The 22,262-nt window shown below is 34.3% G+C and overlaps 1 protein-coding gene and 1 long non-coding RNA gene across 2 annotated transcripts; one reads left to right on the top strand and one right to left on the bottom strand.

Annotated features, from left to right (window-relative positions):
- Positions 1-2,209: 2,209 nt before the first annotated feature.
- LOC139501337 (uncharacterized) lies at positions 2,210-12,329 on the bottom strand. Its single transcript, XR_011658521.1, has 3 exons — positions 12,042-12,329; positions 10,821-10,928; positions 2,210-2,369 (listed from the first exon to the last, which is right to left on the bottom strand). It is a non-coding gene; the product is annotated as an uncharacterized lncRNA (long non-coding RNA).
- A 437-nt stretch (positions 12,330-12,766) lies between these two features.
- On the top strand, positions 12,767-21,443 carry LOC139501026 (uncharacterized). The gene is made up of 3 exons (XM_071289977.1): positions 12,767-12,940; positions 19,555-19,701; positions 21,186-21,443. The coding sequence occupies exons 1-3, from the start codon at positions 12,892-12,894 to the stop codon at positions 21,383-21,385; spliced, it is 396 nt and encodes a 131-aa protein (XP_071146078.1). The 5' UTR covers positions 12,767-12,891; the 3' UTR covers positions 21,386-21,443.
- The last annotated feature ends 819 nt before the right edge of the window (positions 21,444-22,262 follow it).

The following is a 22,262-nucleotide window of genomic DNA, read 5'->3' as shown; positions in this document are numbered from 1 at the left end:
ATCGTAGGTGGGGCATAAAAAAATTAATCATGATTTTCTGCCAATATGCACATTTACATAGCATGTCCTAACTATCTAAAAAATTCATGAAACTCTGTTGTGGTCTTTAGACAGATTTTATGACAAACTGTTGTAGGAGTATATAGGAAATCAATGAATTGATAATTTCATAATTTCCTCATTATCTACAAAGATTTATAAAACTCTGTTATGTGGTTTCAGAGGAGTTGCAATAACGAGAACAGGACTGACAGACCGATGGATCAAAAACATTGTACCATAAAGAACTTTGTTTGGTTTGGTATAATAAAGGGTCTGCTAAATAATGTAAGGCTGAGATAAATTAGTCATTTGGTCACACCATTTTTTTGGCGAGGTTCGTTTTGTTCAGTCTGTGATGTTCTTTGTTGTGTTTTGCATTCTGTTGTTTGTTTTTTAATCTTTCTCTTTTTTTGCCGTGGTTTTGTCAGTTTATTATTGACTTATGTGTTTGAATAAGACTTTAGTATCTTTCGCCTCTCTCTTCGGTCAATTTGATTATGTGGGACATACAGATTTAGACCCAAACTTGTCTCTGATTGTTTCGTGATTATTGCAGATGTAAATCATACTATAAAATTGAGTATGGAAATGGGGAATGTGTCAAGGAGACAACAACCCGACCATAGAGCAGACAACAGCCGAAGGCCACCGATAGATCTTCAATGTAGCGAGAAACTCCCGCACACGGAGGAATCCGTCAGCTGGCCCCTAAACAAATATGTATACTAGTTCAGTGATAATGGACGTCATACTAAGCTCCGAATTATACACAAGAAACTAAAATTATATATCATACAAGACTAACAAAGGTCAGAGGCTCCTAACTTGGGACAGGCGCAAAATTGCGGCGGGATTAAACATGTTTTTTGAGATCTCAACCCTCCCCTATACCTGTAGCCAATGTAGAATAAACAAACGCGAAACAATACGCACAGTAAAACTCAGTTTAAGAGAAGTCCGAGTCCGATGTCAGAATATGAAACAAAAGAAAATAAACAAAATGACAATAATACATAAATAACAACAGACTACTAGCAGTTATTGACATGCCAGAACCAGACCTTAATTAAACTGATTGAAAGATAATGTCTTCATCATATGAATATCAGGCACAATCCCTCCTGTTAGGGGTTTAGTATTATACCGTCATGAAATATACAACCCTCTTATTTAAAATATCATTTGATCAACACCTATTTACAAGGGTCTATTTGATATGATTTTTTCTCATTGTTGAAGGCTGTATGGTTGCATATAACTGCTTACATCCACTTTATTTGAACTTGAGTGGATACATGTAGGCGTCTCATTGGCAATCATACCACATCTCCGTATTTTTACAGTATTGTATCAGTACTGTTACCTAATAACAGGACAAAACAAGACAGTAACTTGACAAAACTAAAGACATACATACTTGATTTTACTTCTCTAAAGATATAAACAAAATTTTCATAGTTCGTATCTGAACATGTACACAGCCATGGGAATTTTAAGGGACTATATTTCAGTGTGTATATATTTAGTAGCTAATCTGGCTACTTCCTGTTTATCAGACCGGTACCTTAGAAAAGAATTGTGACAATATATCCAATCTTTTCAAAAACCAAAGACTAACGTCACTAGGAGCAGCAGTTAGTTGTCATAGATACTCTAGATAGAAAGATAATCTGCCACTTTTATAAAAGGGACTACACATAGTTTTTGAAAGGGTATAATCGGTTTGTGCCGAAATTACTTTCTTTAGTCCAGAAACTCATTTGTGCTAAATGGTAATCTCCACCCACATTTAGGACTGGCAGTTATTTGTAGTTTTTATCAACAGCTTGCACTTTTTCTAAATTATATTTGCTTCTTTTAAGACTGACCAAAACTGTTTTTTTACCATTGTGGTTTGATTAAGGTAGTGTATATCAAACAGCTGTTGGAAATATTTTGGACAACCCTCTTATTTACAATATCATTTGATCAACACCTAGTGGTCTTTGGTGGTATCTAGCATAACATTAATAAGGTCTTTTTTAAAAGGCAACTTGAAATTATTGGTCCCATATGTATGTGCTATAGCAAATGTATGGGCTGCTGATCTGCATATATGATAGCAATATATTCTTATGTTTTCAATGACCCCTTATTTCTTCACTCCACTTTATAAGATAGAAATAAATGTTATTCCATATTTTATTGGTTTTTTTCAAAGGTATCATAATTTAGACATAAAGACAAAACTAAGCACAGTGAAAAAAGTCTACTCTGTCCTGTAAAGTTTGAGATGTTTTTGTTGTTCAATCTTTGTCACTTGTATGGAAACACTAAATCTTGATAACCTACAATAGAAATATTATCACTTTTATTTCAATTCAATTGTTGCAGTTATCATGCATGTAATAGAGAAAATGATAAATTAGACCAGATCTCCACATTAATAATATTAAAACTAGAGGCTTCAATGAGCCTGTGTCACTCACATGATACTTTTATTTACAATTGATGCATGATACAGAAATTGTCAATACCAACCGTCAGTGTTTACCATACAATACAGTACTTCTAAACACTGTCTGTATACAGTATTTGTCGGATTTTGTCCATACCTATCGTCGATGTTTGACATAAAATACAATACTCCTATATACCGTATATCAACAGTATTTGTCTATACCTACCGTCAGTGGTTAACATACAATACAGTCCTCCTATATACCGTCTATCAACAGTATATGTCTATACCTACCGTCGGTGGTTAACATACGATATAGTACTCCTTTGCACCGTCCATCAACAGTATTTGTCTATACCTACCGTCGGTGGTTAACATGCAATAAAGTGCTCCTATATACCGTCTATCACCAGTATTTGTCTATACCTACCGTCGGTGGTTAACATACAATATAGTGCTCCTATATACCGTCTATCAACAGTATTTGTCTATACCTACCGTCGGTAGTTAACATACAATATAGTGCTCCTATGTACCGTGTATCAACAGTATTTGTCTATACCTACTGTCGGTAGTTAACATACAATATAGTGCACCTATATACCATCTATCAACAGTATATGTCTATACCTACCATCGGTGGTTAACATACAATATAGTGCTCCCATATACAGTCTATCAACACTATTTGTCTATACGTACCGTCGGTAGTTAACATACAATATAGTGCTCCTATATACCGTGTATAAACAGTATGTGTCTTTACCTACTGTCGGTAGTTAACATACAATATAGTGCTCCTATATACTGTCTATCAACAGTATTTGTCTATACCTACCGTCGGTAGTTAACATACAATATAGTGCTCCTATATACCGTCTATCAACAGTATTTGTCTATACCTACCGTCGGTGGTTAACATACGATATAGTACTCCTTTGCACCGTCCATCAACAGTATTTGTCTATACCTACCGTCGGTGGTTAACATGCAATAAAGTGCTCCTATATACCGTCTATCACCAGTATTTGTCTATACCTACCGTCGGTGGTTAACATACAATATAGTGCTCCTATATACCGTCCATCAACAGTATTTGTCTATACCTACTGTCGGTAGTTAACATACAATATAGTGCTCCTATATACTGTCTATCAACAGTATTTGACTATACCTACCGTCGGTAGTTAACATACAATATAGTGCTCCTATATACCATCTATGAACAGTATTTGTCTATACCTACCGTCGGTGGTTAACATACAATATAGTGCTCCTATATACCGTCTATCAACAGTATTTGTCTATACCTACTGTCGGTAGTTAACATACAATATAGTGCTCCTATATACCGTGTATCAACAGTATTTGTCTATACCTACTGTCGGTAGTTAACATACAATATAGTGCTCCTATATACCGTCTATCAACAGTATTTGTCTATACCTACCGTCGGTAGTTAACATACAATATAGTGCTCCAATATGCCGTCTATCAACAGTATTTGTCTATACCTACCGTCGGTGGTTAACATACAATATAGTGCTCCTATATACCGTCTATCAACAGAATTTGTCTATACGTACCGTCGTTGGTTAGCATACAATATAGTGCTCCCATAAACCGTCTATCAACAGTATTTGTCTATACCTACTGTCGGTAGTTAACATACAATATAGTGCTCCTATATACCATCTATCAACAGTATATGTCTATACCTACCGTCGGTGGTTAACATACGATATAGTAATCCTTTGCACCGTCCATCAACAGTATTTGTCTATACCTACCGTCGGTGGTTAACATGCAATAAAGTTCTCCTATATACCGTCTATCACCAGTATTTGTCTATACCTACCGTCGGTGGCTAACATACAATACAGTGCTCCTATATACCGTCTATCAACAGTATTTGTCTATACCTACTGTCGGTAGTTAACATACAATATAGTGCTCCTATATACCGTGTATCAACAGTATTTGTCTATACCTACTGTCGGTAGTTAACATACAATATAGTGTTCCTTTATACTGTCTATCAACAGTATTTGTCTATACCTACCGTCGGTAGTTAACATACAATTTAGTGCTCCTATATACCATCTATCAACAGTATTTGTCTATACCTACCGTCGGTTGTTAACATACAATATAGTGCTCTTATATACCGTCTATCAACAGTATTTGTCTATACCTACTGTCGGTAGTTAACATACAATATAGTACTCCTATATACTGTCTATCAACAGTATTTGTCTATACCTACCGTCGGTAGTTAACATACAATATAGTGCTCCTATATACCGTCTATCAACAGTATTTGTATATACCTACCGTCGGTGGTTAACATACGATATAGTACTCCTTTGCACCGTCCATCAACAGTATTTGTCTATACCTACCGTCGGTGGTTAACATGCAATAAAGTGCTCCTATATACCGTCTATCACCAGTATTTGTCTATACCTACCGTCGGTGGTTAACATACAATATAGTGCTCCTATATACCGTCTATCAACAGTATTTGTCTATACCTACCGTCGGTAGTTAACATACAATATAGTGCTCCTATATACCGTGTATCAATAGTATTTGTCTATACCTACTGTCGGTAGTTAACATACAATATAGTGCTCCTATATACCATCTATCAACAGTATATGTCTATACCTACCGTCGGTGGTTAACATACAATATAGTGCTCCCATATACAGTCTATCAACAGTATTTGTCTATACCTACCGTCGGTAGTTAACATACAATATAGTGCTCCTATATACCGTGTATAAACAGTATGTGTCTATACCTACCGTCGGTAGTTAACATACAATATAGTGCTCCTATATACCGTGTATCAACAGTATTTGTCTATACCTACTGTCGGTAGTTAACATACAATATAGTGCTCCTTTATACTGTCTATCAACAGTATTTGTCTATACCTACCGTCGGTATTTAACATACAATTTAGTGCTCCTATATACCATCTATCAACAGTATTTGTCTATACCTACCGTCGGTTGTTTACATACAATATAGTGCTCTTATATACCGTCTATCAACAGTATTTGTCTATACCTACTGTCGGTAGTTAACATACAATATAGTACTCCTATATACTGTCTATCAACAGTATTTGTCTATACCTACCGTCGGTAGTTAACATACAATATAGTGCTCCTATATACCGTCTATCAACAGTATTTGTCTATACCTACCGTCGGTGGTTAACATACGATATAGTACTCCTTTGCAATGTCCATCAACAGTATTTGTCTATACCTACCGTCGGTGGTTAACATGCAATAAAGTGCTCCTATATACCGTCTATCACCAGTATTTGTCTATACCTACCGTCGGTGGTTAACATACAATATAGTGCTCCTATATACCGTCTATCAACAGTATTTGTCTATACCTACCGTCGGTAGTTAACATACAATATAGTGCTCCTATATACCGTGTATCAACAGTATTTGTCTATACCTACTGTCGGTAGTTAACATACCATATCTTGCTCCTATATACCATTTATCAACAGTATATGTCTATACCTACCGTCGGTGGTTAACATACAATATAGTGCTCCCATATACAGTCTATCAACAGTATTTGTCTATACCTACCGTCGGTAGTTAACATACAATATAGTGCTCCTATATACCGTGTATAAACAGTATCTGTCTATACCTACTGTCGGTAGTTAACATACAATATAGTGCTCCTATATACCGTCTATCAACAGTATTTGTCTATACCTACCGTCGGTGGTTAACATACGATATAGTACTCCTTTGCACCGTCCATCAACAGTATTTGTCTATACCTACCGTCGGTGGTTAACATGCAATAAAGTTCTCCTATATACCGTCTATCACCAGTATTTGTCTATACCTACATGTACCGTCGGTGGCTAACATACAATACAGTGCTCCTATATACCGTCTATCAACAGTATTTGTCTATACCTACTGTCGGTAGTTAACATACAATATAGTGCTCCTATATACCGTGTATCAACAGTATTTGTCTATACCTACTGTCGGTAGTTAACATACAATATAGTGCTCCTTTATACTGTCTATCAACAGTATTTGTCTATACCTACCGTCGGTAGTTAACATACAATTTAGTGCTCCTATATACCATCTATCAACAGTATTTGTCTATACCTACCGTCGGTTGTTAACATACAATATAGTGCTCTTATATACCGTCTATCAACAGTATTTGTCTATACCTACTGTCGGTAGTTAACATACAATATAGTACTCCTATATACTGTCTATCAACAGTATTTGTCTATACCTACCGTCGGTAGTTAACATACAATATAGTGCTCCTATATACCGTCTATCAACAGTATTTGTCTATACCTACCGTCGGTGGTTAACATACGATATAGTACTCCTTTGCACCGTCCATCAACAGTATTTGTCTATACCTACCGTCGGTGGTTAACATGCAATAAAGTGCTCCTATATACCGTCTATCACCAGTATTTGTCTATACCTACCGTCGGTGGTTAACATACAATATAGTGCTCCTATATACCGTCTATCAACAGTATTTGTCTATACCTACCGTCGGTAGTTAACATACAATATAGTGCTCCTATATACCGTGTATCAACAGTATTTGTCTATACCTACTGTCGGTAGTTCACATACAATATAGTGCTCCTATATACCATCTATCAACAGTATATGTCTATACCTACCGTCGGTGGTTAACATACAATATAGTGCTCCCATATACAGTCTATCAACAGTATTTGTCTATACCTACCGTCGGTAGTTAACATACAATATAGTGCTCCTATATACCGTGTATAAACAGTATGTGTCTATACCTACTGTCGGTAGTTAACATACAATATAGTGCTCCTATATACTGTCTATCAACAGTATTTGACTATACCTACCGTCGGTAGTTAACATACAATATAGTGCTCCTATATACCATCTATGAACAGTATTTGTCTATACCTACCGTCGGTGGTTAACATACAATATAGTGCTCCTATATACCGTCTATCAACAGTATTTGTCTATACCTACTGTCGGTAGTTAACATACAATATAGTGCTCCTATATACCGTGTATCAACAGTATTTGTCTATACCTACTGTCGGTAGTTAACATACAATATAGTGCTCCTATATACCGTCTATCAACAGTATTTGTCTATACCTACCGTCGGTAGTTAACATACAATATAGTGCTCCAATATGCCGTCTATCAACAGTATTTGTCTATACCTACCGTCGGTGGTTAACATACAATATAGTGCTCCTATATACCGTCTATCAACAGAATTTGTCTATACGTACCGTCGGTGGTTAGCATACAATATAGTGCTCCCATAAACCGTCTATCAACAGTATTTGTCTATACCTACTGTCGGTAGTTAACATACAATATAGTGCTCCTATATACCATCTATCAACAGTATATGTCTATACCTACCGTCGGTGGTTAACATACAAAATAGTGCTCAAATATACCGTCTATCAACAGTATTTGTCTATACCTATCGTCGGTAGTTAACATACAATATAGTGCTCCTATATACCTTGTATCAACAGTATGTGTCTATACCTACTGTCGGTAGTTAACATATAATATAGTGCTCCTATATACTGTCTATCAACAGTATTTGTCTATACCTACCGTCGGTAGTTAACATACAATATAGTGCTCCTATATACCATCTATCAACAGTATTTGTCTATACCTACCGTCGATGGTTAACATACAATATAGTGCTCCTATATACCGTCTATCAACAGTATTTGTCTATACCTACTGCCGGTAGTTAACATACAATATAGTGCTCCTATATACCGTTTATCAACAGTATTTGTCTATACCTACCGTCGCTGGTTAACATACGATATAGTGCTCTTTGATACCGTCTATCAACAGTATTTGTCTATACCTACTGTCGGTAGTGGCTCCTATATACCGTCTATCACCAGTATTTGTCTATACCTACCGTCGGTGGTTAACATAAGATATAGTGCTCCTATATACCGTCTATCAACAGTATTTGGCTATACCTACCGTCAGTGGTTAACATTCAATATAGTGCTCCTATATACCGTCTTTCACCAGTATTTGTCTATACCTACCGTCGGTGGTTAACATACAATATAGTGCTCCCATATACCGTCTATCAACAGTATTTGTCTATACTTACTGTCGGTAGTTAACATACAATATAGTGCTCCTATATACCATCTATCAACAGTATTTGTCTATACCTACCGTCGTTGGTTAAAATACAATATAATGCTCCCATATACCGTCTATAAACAGTATTTGTCTATACCTACTGTCGGTAGTTAACATACAATATAGTGCTTCTATATACCGTCTATCAACAGTATTTGTCTATACCTACCGTCGGTGGTTAACATACAATATAGTGCTCCTATGTACTGTCTATCAACAGTATTTGTCTATACCTACCGTCGGTGGTTAACATACAATATAGTGCTCCCATATACCATCTATCAACAGTATTTGTCTATACCTAGTGTCGGTAGTTAACATACAATATAGTGCTCCTATATACCGTCTATCAACAGTATTTGTCTATACCTACCGTCGGTAGTTAACATACAATATAGTGCTCCTATATACCATCTATCAACAGTATTTGTCTATACCTACCGTCGTTGGTTAAAATACAATATAATGCTCCCATATACCGTCTATAAACAGTATTTGTCTATACCTACTGTCGGTAGTTAACATACAATATAGTGCTTCTATATACCGTCTATCAACAGTATTTGTCTATACCTACCGTCGGTGGTTAACATACAATATAGTGCTCCTATGTACTGTCTATCAACAGTATTTGTCTATACCTACCGTCGGTGGTTAACATACAATATAGTGCTCCCATATACCATCTATCAACAGTATTTGTCTATACCTAGTGTCGGTAGTTAACATACAATATAGTGCTCCTATATACCGTCTATCAACAGTATTTGTCTATACCTACCGTCGGTAGTTAACATACAACATAGTGCTCCTATATACCGTCTATCAACAGTATTTGTCTATACCTACCGTCGGTGGTTAACATATAATTTAGTGCTCCTATATACCGTCTATCACCAGTATTTGTCTATACCTACCGTCGGTGGTTAACATGGAATATAGTGCTCCTATATACCGTCTATCAACAGTATTTGTTTATACCTACTGGCGGAGGTTAACATAGAATATAGTGCTCCTATATACCAAGAGGGATAACGGATCTGCCTCTAGAATTTATCATGCTGCCCTTTTTTTGGATTTTTAAAATTCTTGTTATCCCTCAATTTTTACATTCATCCCAAATAATACAACAGTAGTCAATTAGGGGCAGAACACCCATTGTATTATGTTTTCTTGCAGTTATATAAAAAAAAATGTATTTAAGAAAGATGGTATATTCTGGATGATATATTAGCACAACCTTGGTCAATTTGATTTCTCCAGTTACTTAGTGGGCTGTCAATTTTGAAACTAATATTTTTTCACATGAAGAATTTTGTAATACTTTAATTTATTATCAAGTTTGGTTGAAAAGTCTGAATAGTTTCTGCTTTGTTCCAGTAATCAAACATTTTGTTTCATTTGCATCTATGAACATGTTATTCATTTTACACCACTCTTCAACCCTGTATAAATCTTCTTGAACATCATCATTTATATTTTCTAGATGTTTCCCCCTGATTTATGAATAGTGGTGTCATCAGCATATACAACGATATAGGTCTGTTTCACAATTTTTAATGCATAAGGGAAGGTCATTTATAGATAGCACAAACAATAGAGGACAAGGTATAAAACATTGGGGAACACCAAATTTTACATGTTGTTGTTCAGAGTTAACATTACAAATGTATACCTTTTGTTATTCAGGTACGACTTAAAAAAACTAACAGTAGTCTCACTAAATCCATACATGTCGAGCTTTAAACAAAGAAAGTCATATTCTACCAAATCAAAAGCTTTTTTTTAAATCTTAATAAAATTGCTAGGTTTGAATTACCATCTTTCATTTCTTGCAACCATGTGTCAATGATATTAAATAAATGTCAAGCTCAATCCAGTATATATTCCAAGTTATGGACAAATGATAATGCTATTAAAAATACCAAATCATAACCAGTGCTTTCCTCTTTTTCTATTTACAGTATATGACTAGGTAATAATGATTACTTTTTTCAACTATTTTCATACTTTTTTGTTTCCTCTGCTTTTGTATCAAGGGCATAATTGTTTATGGCAAACTAAGCATCTGCATAATCAAACTATTCCTAACTATACTCTACCTCAAATTCTGGGAACTGCAAAATTTTTGTCATAGCAGTCTTATGGTAGCTGAACTATTTCTATTTTTTGTAAATCTGGATTAATAAGTCTTTTGTCACATTCTGGGGCTATAGAAAAAAAACATTACAGAATTATCAAAATTATGTGTGTATAATGTTTGTGTACAGTCATTCAACTAAAAAAGGACAAAAATTATTTTTTTGTGTATAAATAAATAATTGTGATTTTAATGTCTTAATATTATAAAAAAAACTTCAAAAGATTAAATTTAAATTATAATCTAAACATGAAAGAGCACATATAAATCAACCTTTTACTCAGATTTATATCTAAAACCAGTTATAACTAGCTATAATATCTTTGACTTCACAAATATCATCATCTAATTTTACAAATCAGTATTTATTTGGTGGCACTTCCTGCACACTAAGTATGTTATGCCTTAGGTTTAATTTTGATGCAATCACATTTCAGAAGGTACATGTCTTGAACTGTTTTAATGAATAAATTACAGTTTTAAACTCAGTTTAGGCTGACCTGAGGTCAATAGTCTTAAACAATGTCATCAAACTATCAGTTTTACTGTAATATATTGATATTGTGACATTTATGGGAAAGAGCATATGAGTTAGTCATATTGGTCAATACAATGGAAAGTTTATAGCTGTTATATATGTGTTATACTAGTAGTCTCAGTTTATAACTATGTTAATGTCAATTATATACATGACATAATAATAAAATCATTTAAAAAACTATTCCAAAGATTTCTCTCAAATCATGTTTACATTTTTTTAGAGAAGAGTCTGTCTGAAATATATTCAGGGGTAGTCCAAATAGTTATGACTTCTTAAAAAGCTATATTATGGGGAAAAAGGGGGGGGGGGTCTATTATGTTTTTTTTCTAACAGGAGGAAGACGTCAAAGCAAAAAAAACCCCAACAAAACAAAATAAAATAATAGCCTGTCAAGACGTCCTTATATCATAAAAATTTGGTCTAATTTTGGGATAATACATTTAACTTCCTTTGATGTCGGGGAGGGGATAAGTTTTGACGATTAATTATTCTTGAAACTAACAATAATTATTTCTTATTGTTACTTTGTTAAGCGAGCGAGATGTGTGGTTCTCGAGTTATTTAAAAAAAAAAAAGGGGGGGGGGGGTGTTACTATATCAAATTTATCCAGTTTGGGAGACAATAAATATTTAAAATCTAACCATAAACTCCAATGTTCCTGCTTTTTTTAGCAGAACAAACACGATGGCATTCTCGTCTCTGTTGTAATCAATAGTTAACTCATTTCTTCTTCCAGGTTATTTCTTAATCAATTATGATTATCAGCTGTCTATCTATTTACCATGTTTATGTTAAACTGGTCCGTAATTCCATCGTAGTGTATCGATAACTGAACACAACAAGGATCCAGTTTATTAAACGTATATAATATACAAGGTTCCTGAGTCAGTAACCGTAACTATCACCGTGCTTTGTGCGCATGCGCAAGAAACACCAACAACAAGGATAAAACAGAGTATACAGTTCCGTAATTTCGTATATTTTTCTTATCTTCATACTAAAGAGCTCCAAAAGTAGGCGTGCTTTGGTGCACTGGGCGGGTCTAAAAACCGACTCTCGGTGGTTAACGTCTCTCGATGGTTAACTTTAAGTGCCTACCTAAAACGACATACATCGTCAATTCATTTCCAAATATAGAATAGAACCTCTATAAAGTTATCATATGTGACATCTTCTTAACGAATACAAACATATATTTAGTATCACTTATTCTATAAGTACGAATATGTCCTTGGGCGGTATCATTTAAAGTTTGTGTATTTATTTTTAATTACACGGCTACTGGTCTGTAAAAAATCCGCGAGAATTTAAGATATAAAAGATTTTACAACTGGTATGTCATGTGACCTCATTGACAAAAGATCTTAAGCTTTTCTTTTGTTTTTTATGTGATTAGATTTCATATTTTCATGGTTTGAAGTTATTCACTAGTTGGCTATTTCACCAGAAGAGTATTTTATTTGCTTTATGGACTAAACCGAACATGTGAAAATGAAAGGGATGATTTATTGTATTGTAGTATTCTCCATCTTTAAAACAGGTCAGTTTATCATACATTTTCAAAAAAAAAATCTGCTAGTTATTTTACAAAGATAAACATATTATCATCAAAGAACAGCCAGCATACTCTAATTTTTTTTAATATAAAAAAATTGTAGGAGGTTGGACTTACAAAACGTTTATGCATCAACCAAATATGTAAAAGATATAAAAGATTTTATAACTGGTATGTCATGTGACCTCATTGACAAAAGATCTTAAGCTTTTCTTTTGTTTTTTATGTGATTAGATTTCATATTTTCATGATTTGAAGTTATTCACTAGTTGGCTATTTCACCAGAAGACATCCTACCCTATTAATCCGCCCCTACGGGTCTGTGAAAAATATATATATTTGTTCTGTTAATATGTTATCTTAGAATATTACGGAATATCGTCTTTGGTAAATTATTGTTACAGTGAAATAATGAATTGACAATTACATTTTTATGCCCCACCTACGATAGTAGAGGGGCATTATGTTTTCTGGTCTGTCCGTCCGTTCGTTCGTTCGTCCGTCCGTCTGTGCGTCCGTTCGCTTCAGGTTAAAGTTTTTGGTCAAGGTAGTTTTTGAAGAAGTTGAAGTCCAATCAACTTGAAACTTAGTACACATGTTCCCCATGATATGATCTTTCTAATTTTAATACCAAATTATAGTTTTGACCCCAATTTCATGGTCCCCTGAACATAGAAAATGATAGTGCAAAGTTCAGGTTAAAGTTTTTGGTCAAGGTAGTTTTTGATAAAGTTAAAGTTGTGTTCCGTGTTCCATGTTCCCTATGATATGATCTTTGTAATTATAATTCCAAATTATAAGTTTGACCCCAATTTCACGGTCCACTGAACATAGAAAATGATAGTGCGAGTGGGGCATCCGTGTACTATGGACACATTCTTGTTTTTAATATAATATTTGAGTCATTTAAAAAGATGCCGAATTTTGAAATTGCAAAATTGAATTAAAGTGACTAATTCAAACCACTCTCTTCATAAGCAAATAAAAACAAACAGTACTTATGGAACAACAATTAAAAAGATGCAATCGTGATAATGTCATGCAAGAATATTTTTTGATAGACCTGTAGTGCAATATTTTGTCTCTCCTGTTACCATGTTCAAAATAAATGTTGGATTATTAAGAAAAGGTTTTTAATGTCTGTGTCATTTTGGTCTTTTGTGGATAGTTGTCTCATTGGCAATCATACCACATCTTCTTTTTTATATTTTATAAAATTTTAAGATTATTTTTCAAATAGCCAATAAGATGGTTTCAAGAGTAAACACTTCTATATACTTTCATTCTGTGTATCGATAGATTATTTGTCAATTTTTCTTATTCTACTGAAAAATATAAAATCGGGTTTCAACTGGGACTATTAGTATAATATGTTTCAAAGGTTATAAAAAAAAACACCAGTAATGCAAGTCTATGACAGGAATTTATAATGTTTAGCATTTTTTCTATTCCTTATAAACCCAACATCAAGTAATTCCATCGGATGTTGTGTTAGGTTACTTATTCCTTATTCGTATCATTTTTGTCTATCCTGTTACCGATATCAGTATTGCATTTGTATATATATATATATATGTATATGTTAAATAACGAAGATTAAGACGTTGTAACCTTAAAATGAGTTTAGTCATACAAGTGAGAGGTTTAGCTACCTCAGTTTAAAACCAGGTTTAATGCACCATTTTCTAAACATAAGAAAATGCCTGTACCAAGTCAGGAATATGACAGTTATTATCCATTCGTTTTATGTGTTTGAGCTTTTTTTGTTTTGCCATTTTATTAGGGACTTTCCGTTTTGAAATTTCCTCGGAGTTCAGTATTTTTGTGATTTTAATTTTTAGACAACCAAACATGTTTGTGCAAAACTATAAGTAACTTTAAACTATTTAAAGACGTTTCTGTCAAATTTTCTTTTTGTAACCATGATAACCTACATAACCGGATAGACAAATTTCTTTTTTATACGAATACTGTTATGAAATAACTACTCCCTTTGACGAAGTGACAATGTGATTCTTCTGAGACTTTAGTTTCCAACACGCTATTGCACTTTTTACAAGTATGCTATTGGTGTAATTAATAAATATGTTGGTAACAGCATAAACATGACAAATAGGAACCCACTATTTTTTCACTAATTCTTGAATTTTCCTTTCTCAGTCTAAACTGCTATACAAGAAACGTGCTGCGGGAAATTTGTAGAAAACTTTAAGCTTCTGAAATATTCACTGCATATGATAACAGGATAGACGTGCATTTCATGTACACCAATTCAATTTAATCTGTAGAAAAAATGTAACATAGTATAATAAAGAAGCTGTGATTTTTTCGTTAGAGTTATTATTAAAATTAAAATAGCTCCTTTTGCAGATAGCAGGGCAATCAGAAAATAGGAAAACAGATATTTGAATTTTGTAATCCTGACACGTGTACGAAAAGAAAGTACGCAAAAATGAGACTTAACTATATTTTAATCTTATCAAAATAGATCGGAATCGTGTTTATACCAAAAAAAATTTGAACAAGTACAATATTAAAACAGGTAAAAATTTATTTTAACAATGTTACCTCAGTGCGTCCAGCTTTCAGTCTGATAATTTACAAATGGTTTAATATACTATTCTTGTATTACGTAGGTCATGAAATTTCAGTATATTTGGTCTTTTTCGTAATAAGAAGTGAAATAACAAAAATACCGAACTTCAAGAAAAATTCCAATTTATTGGAAAGTCCCTTTTTAGCTCACCTGGCCCAAAGGGCCAAGTGAGCTTTTCCTATCACTTTGCATCCGGCGTCCGTCGTCGTCCGTCGTCGTCCGTCGTCGTTAACTTTTACAAAAATCTTTTCCTCTGAAACTACTGATCCAAATTTAACCAAACTTGGCCACAATCATCATTGGGGTATCTAGTTTATAAATTGTGTCCGGTGACCCGGCCAACCAACCAAGATGGCCGCCATGGCTAAAAATAGAATATAGGGGTAAAATGAAGTTTTTGGCTTGTAACTCAAAAACCAAAGCATTTAGAGCAAATCTGACATGGGGGGGGGGGGGGTAAAATGTTTATCAGGTCAAGATCTATCTGCCCTGAAATTTTCAGATGAATCGGACAACCAGTTGTTGGGTTGCTGTTACTAACTTGGTAATTTTAAGGAAATTTTACTGTTTTTGGTTATTATCTTGAATATTATTATAGATAGAGATAAACTGTAAACAGCAATAATGTTCAGCAAAGTAAGATTTACAAATATGTCAACATGACCGAAATGGTAAGTTGACCCCTTTAGGAGTTATTGCCCTTTAAAGTCAATTTTTAACCATTTTTCGTAAATCTTAGTAATCTTTTACAAAAATCTTCTCCTCTGAAACTACTGGGCCAAATTAATCCAAACTTGGCCACAATCATCATTTGGGTATCTAGTTTTAAAATGTGTGGCGTGACCCTGCCAACCAACCAAGATGGCCGCCATGGCTAGAAATAGTACATAGGGGCGAAATGTAGATTTTGGCTTATATCTCTGAAACCAAAGCATTTAGAGCAAATCTGACGAGGATAAATTGTTTATTAGGTCAAGTTCTATCTGCCCCGAAATTTTCAGACAAAACAGACAATCTGTTGTTGGGTTGCTGCCCCAGAATTAGTAATTTTCAGGAAATTTTGCAGTTTTTGGTTATTATCTTGAATATTATAATAGATAGAGATAAACTGTAAACAGCAATAATGTTCAGCAAAGTAAGATCTACAAATAATTCAACGTAACCAAAATTGTCAGTTTACCCCTTAAGGAGTTATTGCCCTTTATAGTCATTTTTGAACAATTTTCATAAATTTTTGTAAATTTTTGTAAATTTTTAGAATATATTTTCCACTGTAATTACTGGGCCAAGTTCATTATAGATAGAGATAATTGTAGCAAGAAGAATGTCCAGTAAAGTAAGATCTACAAACACATCATGATCACCAAAACACAATTTTGTCATGAATTTATCTGTGTCCACTGTTTGATATACACATAGACCAAGGTGAGCGACACAGGCTCTTGAGAGCCTCTAGTTTCAATTGCCAAAACCAATGCTCAAACAAACAAAAAATACTTATGTAGAAAATGGCGGATTTAACCTGGTCTTATAGCTAGCTGAAGATCTCATTTATATGACAGTCGTATAAATTTTATAATATTGACAACAAAGTGTGAACAAAACAAACAGAGAGGTTTTCTGTCTATAAATTTTTAAGGTCGGGCGTCTTAATTTAAATTGATAGATTTTTTTTTATAATTTGTCAAAATGAAGTTTTAATACTGTTTTTTTTTTAATATAATACAAAGCATAAGTCATCGGACTTTTTTCTTGCAACAGATTAAAATAGGTAAATTCACAATACTTTCTATTATAAAAATTACTTTATCTGAGTTATCTCCCCCTGATTTGGTAAAGTTGAAAAAAGATAATTAAACACAAATAAGGTGTTTTTGAGAAATTACAACCGTAATTATGATAAAACACACAATTTTCTATGTTAACATCAAAAGTCTTACACATAAATTACATATTACTCTTAAAATTTGCATGTTTAATCAAAGATCTAGACCAAAGTTATCTGCTACTTCAAAATCCAAGATGGAGGAAGACACCCGAGCTGAAACACATCATAGTTAATATCTCCAGACTATAAAATTACGATATCGAATTCATCTTTCAACACCATGCAAAGTGATCTTTCACATCAATAAATGACTGAGGGGTCTGAATCTACAAAAGCTATGGCTCATTTTTGACTCGACAGGATTTCCATGCAGGCATTACTTTTATTCTGGCCTGACGTAATACTGGGAAAGACTAAAAGTAAAAGAAAATACTTGGAAAAACTTTCATTTGAATTTTCTGAAGTATCAATTTGGTTTCGCAAAATGTCGATGATATGATAATTGGTTTATGGTATAACAATTATTAAGCCTTTAAAATTCAACCTTTTCAACCGAACAATGTTCCGATTGGGTATTATATCTCTCCTCTATTGTTTTTTTCCTTGTTTTTGTTTCTGCGTTAATAGAAAGAAAATAAGTTATCGCTTATATAAATATTTTACTCTAAAACATCCTGAGGTTTGTCTGTTAAAATTCAACAGAAGCTGATAGGTTTTATATAAAAGTTTAATCCTTTGTTTGTATTAAACAGCAGTGGATTTTTTGTAAATCATAAACTAGAGTCTGGAAATACGATCCTGTGTCCAATAGGCAGGAAATTGAGATCAAAGGCATCTTTTACGTTTTGCTCGTTGGCGCAATTTCTAAGAGATCATAAAGTGGGTCTCATTGGGGTCTAAGCGTGATGCGGGATTGCCGATTTTTCGTAAGCGTGAAACGTGAAAGTCAAATTATTGTGTCGTGAAAACGGGAAATGAGGTCTTGCGGGACCCGGGAAATGACAAAAAAATGAGAATTGCTTACGCACATAGTGTAAGCGGGATACGGGAATCTAACAAAACAGTAAGCGGGATCCGGGATCGGTACCCACCAATGAGACCCCCATAAAGTTATCTGCAGAAAATGTTGGCAGATTGTAAATGATGATATTTGTACTCAAAATGCTCAACTTCCGAAGCAAGGTTGTCGGCTCTCCGGACATTCCGGAAGTCCTGCGTTTGATTGCCGAGTTTATGAGCTTCGGTACTTGCTTGGAAGTTGCAAAATGCTCTGGTGACTTTTTCTAGCAGTTTTTCTTCACTTAGAAATTAAAGAATTTGCTAACCTTTTGTATGACATTCGTAACATTTGACCTTGAAATTTAGGTCAAGGTCAATTTGTATTTGACGTTCTAAATAAAGACCCTTTGCTTATAACTTTAATTATAAAGCCATAAGGGCCTTTTACATAAGGCTGGATAACATTTGACCTTGAATGACCTGGAAAAGGGTCAACCAGATGCGTTCTTGTGTAAACTGGTGTTTCCTTACTTCATGCTTTCATACAATTAAATAATGTTCGAAGGAAATCAATTTGTATATATTTATATCTATATTTTGATGACAAATATAGTTCTTTTTACATAATACATATAATCTAAGTAAAAGGTTGACTATAGTTGGTGTATGTGAAGATTTATAATGTAGATGTTTGTCCGTTGGGTTCATCTGACATTGACCTCATTCTCATGGTCCAGTAAATTGGTGAACGTTTAGTTTTCGGGTTTATATCAGTTTCTCTGTTATTATCAGCACTAAGCAACTATATTTGGTGTATCAAAATGACTTGTGAAATGAACATATCCGTCTGACCTTGGCCTCTTTTCTTTGATCATTAATGTTTCTTTTACACCAGCATTTAGAAACTGTTCAGTGGCGATATCCAGAAGTTTTTATAAGTGGAGGCCCACTGACTGGGCCCACTGACTGCATAAGAGGGGGCCGCTCCAGTCATGTTTCAGTAATTCCCTATATAATCAACCAAACTTTCCAAAAAAGGGGATGCGGCCCCTTTGGGTCCCCTCTAAATCCGCCACTGCTGTTACTTGGGAACTCAGAAAAAACATCAGAATCAGCCAAGCAGCGTGTATACTCTTGTTCATTCAATAATATTCTTCCCCATTTTTTTCATTTCAGTCCACTGTACCTTATGCTATGAGTGTGTCTCTTTGAATGAAGAATGGTGTTCAGAATACTTTGATGATTCTTTAGCTTACCATAACAATATCATCAATTGTACGGGTAACTGTATGAAGCTGATTGCTCACGTTGATAAGGAAAAAGGTATGTTCGTAATCACAGGGTTGACACTACTAAAATCAATCATTGTCACATTGTTCCCAATTGTAGTATTTTAATCAGTATGACTTTCTACGATGACAATACGAATACTAAAAATCTGGACTTAAAATAAGGCGTATAGGTACAGGATGTACAGTTTTCAATTTGTTAGCCGGAATGACGTAAAACAGCGAATCAAAGAATTCAACTTTATTTATAACTCATAAAGGACAATGCTGTTGATTAAAAGATACTCCTTTCCAGACCCTTTTGTTTTCCAAATAAAATTAATAATACCAATAATTGATAAGTTCCAGGTCGACGGGTTCAAACAGAAAGATGTTGAAAGCAGAGAAAACTGTGCATCTTATAAACGGCATGACTTTATCAGATGACAATACCAATACTAAAATAAGGCTTACGCATAGCGGTATAGTTATTTTCTTTAATTCAGTCACAGACCCGCAATATTATCACGGGTGTGTTCTAGTTATAAGTAATAGGATAACTATATTTGATATGTGCGTACCTTGAAAGGTCCTCATGTCTGTTAGACAGTTTTCACTTGACCTCGACCTCATTTCATGGATCAGTGAACAAGGTTAAGTTTTGGTGGTCAAGTCCATATCTCAGATACTACAAGCAATAGGGCTAGTATATTCGGTGTATGGAAGGACTGTAAGGTGTACATGTCCAACAGGCAGGTGTCATCTGACCTTGACCTCATTTTCATGGTTCAGTGGTTATAGTTAAATTTTTGTGTTTTGGTCTGTTTTTCTCATACTATATGCAATAGGTCTACTATATTTGTTGTATGGAATGATTGTAAGGTGTACATATCTAGCGGGCAGATGTCATGTGACCTTGACCTCATTTTCATGGTTCAGTGGTCAAAGTTAAGTGTTTGAGTTTTGGTCTTTTTATCTAATACTATATGCCATAGGTCATCTATATTTGGTGTATGGAAATATTTTATGATCTTTATGTCAGTCGCGAAGGTTTTATTTGACCGTGACCTCATTTTCATGGTTCATTTCACAGTGTTAAGTTTTTGTGTTTTGGTCTATTTTTCTTTAACTATAAGTAATAGGTCAACTATATATGTTGTATAGAAGCATTGTTAGCTGTACATGTCTGCCTGGCATGGTTTATCTGACCTTGACCTCATTTTCAAGGTTCATTGGTCTTTGTTTAGTTATCTTGGTTAATGTTAAGTTTATGTGACAGTTGTATTAAAGCTTAGCTTTATACTTAGGACTATCAACATAATATCAATGATTAGTATAGAAGGCGAGACATTTCAGCGTGTGCACTCTTGTTTCCAAACTTCGTTTTCCACTATATTGACCTATAGATAACATTTCATTTTATCTGAATTTATAAGATTAATATAGAAAACTTTTCTAGTAGAGAAGAGATGAATTTGTGGTATATCTTGTTTCAAAATGTATAACTATATTTATGACTATATTTTCTACTTTTATTAGAATTTTACGTGAGAACATGTGACATTACCCAGGGTGCATCAGGAACTTGTACAACAGCCAGTCAAGTGTTAGGAATACCTGTCAGTACAGTATGTGTATGTGGAACCGATGGATGCAATAAAGCGTACATATCAAGGAATTATTATTTGTCAACTATTTGCTCAATACTCGTCTCTTTTTTGTACATTTATACAAACTAATTGTTTTAAAGATTTGTGTGCATGTTTTCATTGTTATTAAAGTGTTGCAGACTTAAAATTCGTTAACTCTAAAAATTATATGATCATTGAGGAGAATAATGTTACAAGACATGTTCTGAAAGTCGTTATCAACTTGTGTATTTAAAAGGAAAATAGATGAAAATTGAGAGTGTTATGTATATAACTGAAGAAATCACATGTGTCCATTTCAATTTCAAATCCGAGGACCGAAGTTCATATACTCATAATCATACCACATCTCCCTATTTTCACATGATGTAGTACCATTGTAAACAAAGCGTGGCCTCACGATGGTTCGAAGTATCATTGTAAGCAAAGCATGGCCATATGTTGAAGTATCACTTTAAGAAAAGCGTGGACACACGATGTAGTATCACTGTAATCAAAGCGTTGCCACATGAAGTAGTATCACTGTAATGAAAGCGTTGTCACATGATGTAGTATCACTGTAAGCAAAACGTGGCCACATGATGTAGTATCATTGTAAGCAAAACGTGGCCACTTGATGTAGTATCACTGTAAGCAAAACGTGGCCACATGATGTAGTATCATTGTAAGCAAAACGTGGCCACATGATGTAGTATCATTGTAAGCAAAGCATTGTCACATGATGAATATCACTGTAAGCAAAGCATTGCCACATGATGTAGTATCACTGTAAGCAAAGCGTGACCACATGATGTAGTATCATTGTAAGCAAAGCGTTGCCACATGATGTAGTATCACTGTAAGCAAAGCATTGCCACATGATGTAGTATCACTGTAAGCAAAGCATTGCCACATGATGTGGTATCACTGTAAGCAAAGCGTGACCACATGATGTAGTATCACTGTAATCAAAGCATTGCCACATGAT

Source organism: Mytilus edulis, chromosome 13, assembly GCF_963676685.1.
Source record: "Mytilus edulis chromosome 13, xbMytEdul2.2, whole genome shotgun sequence".
NCBI classification, from domain to species: Eukaryota; Metazoa; Mollusca; class Bivalvia; order Mytilida; family Mytilidae; genus Mytilus; species Mytilus edulis.
The sequence above is the reverse complement of the archived record's forward strand: the minus strand, read 5'-3'. Positions and strand labels throughout refer to the sequence as shown.